We start from the raw sequence: 6,000 nt of genomic DNA, 5'->3' as shown, positions 1-6,000 counted from the left end.
TAAATAAAAAAGTAAAAGTAAGATTCAAAATTCATAACACAGTTGATAAACATTTATAGTACAGAGAAAGAAATATGTCCATGCAAAATAAAATGATAAACTATCTTCTGTGATTTTTCTTTTTTGCAACGCTGAAGAAGCTCACACACTCACTCACACACACTATTCCTTGCATTCATTTTAAAAAATTAATTATGCTCTGGAACCCCAGCAAAGCGCAGCATTTACTTATATGACTAATTGCAAACAACCTTCCCTAGTCATTGTGCAAAAGGAAAAAAAAATCCAACCAACACAAAATGTCAACAGATGTGGTCACACATAACTAAACTTTGTGGCTATTATAAATCATGTCTACGCGCCATATAAAAATACAAAATAATAATACATATACATCCATCCATCCATTTACACACATATAATATAGGCTTTTGGCGGCTTTTTGTCCCTCGTTATAATAAGTTTTAATTATATATCCATTATATTACTATAATAGGTACATATTATATATATATATATATTAGGGATGTCCCGATACAACTTTGTCACTTCCGATACGATACCGATATTGTAGTCTTGAGTATTGGCCGATATCAATACGATACGATATAGGCACGAATCATACATGTATTTATTCCTTATTTTGTTGTGTGAAATGTTAGAAAAGGCTTGATAAAGTGATGTTACCGTTACTGATGTTGTAGTGTTAAAACAGAAAACAATAGTCAGCAAGAGTAGGTATAGGAAAAACTGACCCATTTATTATTAACCAATTGGTTACATACATTTTAACCTTCAACATAAGAGTATTACCTCAACAAATCCAGTAAAAACAAAATGTATTGTTCGAGTTTAGGTTCAAATACTTCCACGCAGCCGACATCACTACACTTTGTTGCAAGCACACGCGTTGTCGTTGTTGTGATCACGAGGGCTGTGCATGAAGGATCGGAGACGCTCTTCTTCCGCGGCCGGCACCGACGTTAATTAAGGGGCATTGCCGCCACCTACTGTGTTGGAGTGTGATCAAACCAGAGTCACCTATTATAAACGTGCTGCAGCAGTAAATGGACAGCTTATATCTGAGTTTTTAGATTCAGTCCGATAAAATCCGATATTCACTTTTTTGGCTAATATCAGACTGATTTCCGATATCAATATCGGATCGGGACATCCCTAATATATATATATATATATATATATATATATGTATGTGTGGGAAAAAAATCACAAGACTATTTCATCTCTACAGGCCTGTTTCATGAGGGGTTTTCCTCAATCCTCAGGAGATTTTAATGGAGGCATTCACATACCATGGTTTATATAGGGCACAGAGCGGGTGGGTACAGGCAGGCGTGGGGGCGTGGTGATCGACTCATGTGTTACCTAGGAGGTGTTTCCTTCTGTGACGGCATGCTGATACAATTTCGCTGCGCTTGTTGAGGGATGACAAGTCTGTACGGTATATAATAAACAGTTTCTCTTTTAAGCATAGGTTGCATCTTTTGTTACCACTGTTGTAAAGTGTGCTGGATGCATGAATTTGCCATGTTATTGAATATTCAACATTATTGTCTTTGAGATTCCAAATGTGTTTGCTGAGTTCTGTAGTGTTCCGGAGTCTTTTGCGTCTGAAAGAAGCCTTGTGGTTGTTCCATCTGGTTTTGAATTCTCCCTCAGTTAATCCTACGTATGTGTCGGATGTGTTAATGTCCTTGCGTATTACCTTTGCTTGGTAAACAACTGATGGTTGTAAGCACCCCCCGTTGAGAGGGCAATCAGGTTTCTTGCGGCAGTTACAGTCTTTGTCGGTTTTGGAGTCGTTCTGCCTGGTGGTGGGCGGCTCCTTTTCAATTGCTTTATTGTGGTTTGAAATGATTTGTCGCATGTTGTTCATGCAGCTGTAGCTCAATTTAATGTTGTTCTTGTTGAATACTTTTCTAAGAAAATATTACGCTCTACCACGGTATCGAGCACTATTTTTTGGATAATCTAATTAAGACATATATATATATATATATATATATATATATATATATATATATATATATATATATATATATATATATATATATATATATATATATATATATATATATATATATATATAAAATCGGCTTTTCGGCCCTCAACCCAATTTTTTTTAGCCAAATGCGGCACCCAATTCAAAAAGTTTGGACACTTCTGGTTCATGTGTGTTGGGAAGTCCGTTCAGTCTTTGCTGTCTAGTCTTTTGTTGCGCCCAAAAAGTGTTAACACTGTAAGTATTGTACTTATAACACACCTGCTGATTGATTGTAACGTGCATCTTAGTTTAGTTTAAAACGTTTTTTTAAATGTGGAGGTGTTAAAATCGCTAATGCTAATCAGTAGCATGCCAATAGCAATTCCAATGTATATTAACATTATTTTAGCTATAGTTGGAGCGTTTTTGAGTCGTTTTCGAGTCGTTTTCTTTGTCGCCGTTGGAAAATTGCGACGTTACCTCGAGGTACTTTGGCGGAGTCCGCTCTCAGTGCTGCTTGGGTGACCGCCAAGTGATCGTGGCACTGTTCCTTGCCTCGGTCAAGTTCATCCAATCACCAGCACATTCTCGGCCTCACAGACAGTCCGAAATGATAATACCTCTTGTCTCACTGACGTGTTTGCTTTCTTCCAGGCATTTTGAACTTCTGTGCCAACAACTACCTTGGCTTGTCCAGTCACCCAGAGGTGGTGCAGGCAGGGATCGACGCTCTCAAGTCGTACGGCGCTGGACTGAGCTCGGTCAGATTCATCTGCGGTACTCAGGTACAGCACGTAGGGGGTCTTCACCTTTCTGACCTGGGGGCCCAACTTTAACACTGCAGAATTAACACTGAATTAGTCATCTTACTCTTGGTTTTTGGTATTCAATAATGATGTCTTTACATACAGTTATGTATAAAAAATACAGCTGTAGTAGGTGAAGCTGAAAATACAGCTTCACCCACTACAGAGGGTCACGGGACCCACTAAAATATTAACATTAAATTAGTAATCATACTCTTGATTTTAATCCTATTCAATAATTACAGTGATAAAATAAATATAAATTAATTAAAAATACATTTTACTAAAGTTCATCATAAATAATTATTAATATACATATGGTTCCTAAATAAACTGTCAATAACATTAAAGTGCAAATGAGAATACAGCTTCACCACTTTAGTCATAAGTTCTGCGCTTTAGAATTTTCTCTATTTTAGCTCCGGACTTCTTCTGTTTGTCTGATATCGTCATGACTGCCACAAGTGGTGGGAAAGTGTATTACGACTGAGTACAGGTATCTTTTGGTGGCCCTCTAGAGCAGTGTTTTTCAACCACTGTGCCGCGGCACACCAGTGTACCGTGAGATATTGTCTGGTGTGCCGTGGCGTGGGAGATTATGTAATTTCACCTAATTGTGTTAAAAAAATATTTTTTTGCAAGCCAGTAATTATAGTCTGCAAATGATGTGTTGTTGATGACAGATTGCTGGACGACAGCAAAGACTTACGGCGTGTGGAGCCGCAGACGGCGTCCACAAAATACATCCGTACATGACATGACAATGAACATCAAAATAGGAGCGCAAGACAAGAACAAAAACACCAAAAAACTCCAAATAAGTCACGGCGTGATGTGACAGGTCATGACAGTACACCTACTTTGAGACAAGAGCTATAGTGAAGCATGGTTGGTTATGGTTTGAATATCCAACAATTGCGAGAATAACTTTTTATTGTCAATATTGGCTGATGAGTTTAATTTTTTTATGTTTTCTGCTGGTGGTGTGCCTCGAAATTTTTTAAATTAAAAAAATGTGCCTTGGCTCAGAAAAGGTTGAATAACACTGCTCTAGAGCAGTGTTTCTTAACCATAGGGCAGGCGCCCATTGTCGGGCCACGAGTGCCCTCTACAGGTAGAGGGCCACCAAAAAATATCTGTTTCTCAGCTTTGGTCCATATGGGCTGCAGCGGTGCTCAGTTGTAATACACATTTCCACCACTTGTGGCAGTAATGACGATATCAAACAAACACAAGGAGTCTGTCGCTAAAGTTATGGAGAAGATTCTTAAGCGCAAAAATTATGACTAAAGCTGTATTTTTATTTTTTGTAAAATTTTACTGACAGTATATTTAAGAAACATACGTCAATAATTATTATCAAATTTAGTTAGTATTTATTTATTTTTGTTTTTCCATTTTAATTGTTTTATTTTTATTTAATTGATTTATATTTATTTGTATTTATTTTAGCACTGTAACTATTGAATAGGATTAAAATCAAGAGTAAGATTACTAATTTAGTGTTGATATTTTAGTAATGCATGCTAACATAAACATGCTAATGGTTAGCATGTGTCACATACCAAGTTATACGACTGTAAGGTGTATGGCTGTGTAATTAGAGAAAAAAAAACGTAAAGTTAGCACTTAAATGTTAGCGTGCTAGCATGCTAAAGTTAGCACGCCAACAGTTAACAAGTGTCACATACCAAGTTATATGACTGTAGGGTAAACTGTTGCCAATTTAGCTCAAAAAGCTAGCACTGTAATGTTAGCATGCTAACGTAAACATGCATACAGTTAGCATGTTTAAAATACCAAGTTATATGACTGTAAGCTGTATGGCTGCGGAATTAGACAAAAAAGCGTAACATTTGCCAAAAAAAGATATTACTTTGATGTTAGCGTGCCAGCATGCTAACGTTAGTATGCTAACAGTTAACATGTGTCACATTCCAAATTATATGACTCCAAGGTGTATGGCTGCGGAATTAGACAAAAAAGCGTAACATTTGCCAAAAAAAAGATATTACTTTGATGTTAGCGTGCCAGCATGCTAACGTTAGTATGCTAACAGTTAACATGTGTCACATTCCAAATTATATGACTCCAAGGTGTATGGCTGCGGACGTAGACAAAAAAGTGTAATATTAGCAGGAAACGTTGCCATGCAAAGGTTAGCATACTAGCATGCTAACGTTAGGAAGCTAGCACATGACTGGGTAAGAAGAAATGCCAAAATGCAGTATTTGTTGGTGTGGACATAAAAAGTAGCAAAAAAGCTAGCATAAAAAAAACATTAGCATGCTAATATGAGAGACGCTAGCAAAAAAAAGCTAGCATGCTAACGTTATCACAAGTTTGCTAGCAGTTAACGTGCTAACCTTGTGGCGATATGAAAATACTACGCGTCTGTAGTTTAGGCACTTCCGGGTTGGCGATGTCTGTTCAGTTCATGAGACAATTGAGAAGTAGACAAGTTGTGTTAGCTCTTACAAGCCTTGGAAAAGACAAGTCTGTAAGTAAACTGTTTAACTTGTTTATGTAACTCAATATTAAGGTGGAAAGTGGTTAAATTTGATACTAAGATGTTTATTGGAAAACTATTTTTGTGCACTGTTTCAATGGATGTTTTGAGGACTTAAAATGGCTGCCAGTCGTGTATTTCCACCATCGAAATAGTTTCAACACTCAGAAGTATTTGTTTGATGATAGTACTGTATATTTGTGTGAAGCTAATATTTATATATTGTGTATTACATTTCAGTATGTTAATTGAATCACATAGCTTATACATTTGTCATTGTGTGTATTTCAGTTTAAAAAATAAAAATAACAGTCCAGTGCAAGACAAAAGTAAAGGTAGGAAAAGACAAAGCAAGATCAACAACAATAAAGAGCCTAAATAGATTAATCTGCTTTGGAACTTTATTAGACGTCTTGGATTGTTTGTCAGCTGTCTGCCTGTGTGTGTAGTTAGTATGTTCCAATAGCAGCAGAAGTGCACTTTTTGGAGAGCTGTATTATTTTCAGTTTTGTGCCCAAGGGACTGATTTTATTTAACACTATATTATTATTTACACACCTATAGTGATCACAGAGACAGGTTGTTTTTGTGTTACTGTATATATTTGTTTTTCTGAAAAATCCCACTTAATATACTTTGGTAACAACAGTCAATATTTATTTATTTTATTTTTTTAGGGG

The 6,000-nt window shown here is 36.5% G+C and overlaps 1 protein-coding gene across 1 annotated transcript in view; it reads left to right on the top strand.

Moving 5' to 3' along the window:
- Positions 1-6,000, top strand: part of LOC133642759 (2-amino-3-ketobutyrate coenzyme A ligase, mitochondrial-like) — a 32,452-nt gene that overhangs the window by 718 nt on the left and 25,734 nt on the right. The window contains exon 2 of the mRNA XM_062037134.1: positions 2,660-2,790. Coding sequence (XP_061893118.1) covers positions 2,660-2,790 — 131 coding nt within the window. The remainder of the gene's footprint in view (positions 1-2,659; positions 2,791-6,000) is intronic.

The sequence above is a fragment of the Entelurus aequoreus genome, linkage group LG25, assembly GCF_033978785.1.
Source record: "Entelurus aequoreus isolate RoL-2023_Sb linkage group LG25, RoL_Eaeq_v1.1, whole genome shotgun sequence".
Taxonomy (NCBI): domain Eukaryota; kingdom Metazoa; phylum Chordata; class Actinopteri; order Syngnathiformes; family Syngnathidae; genus Entelurus; species Entelurus aequoreus.
This window is presented reverse-complemented; position numbering and strand designations above follow the sequence as displayed.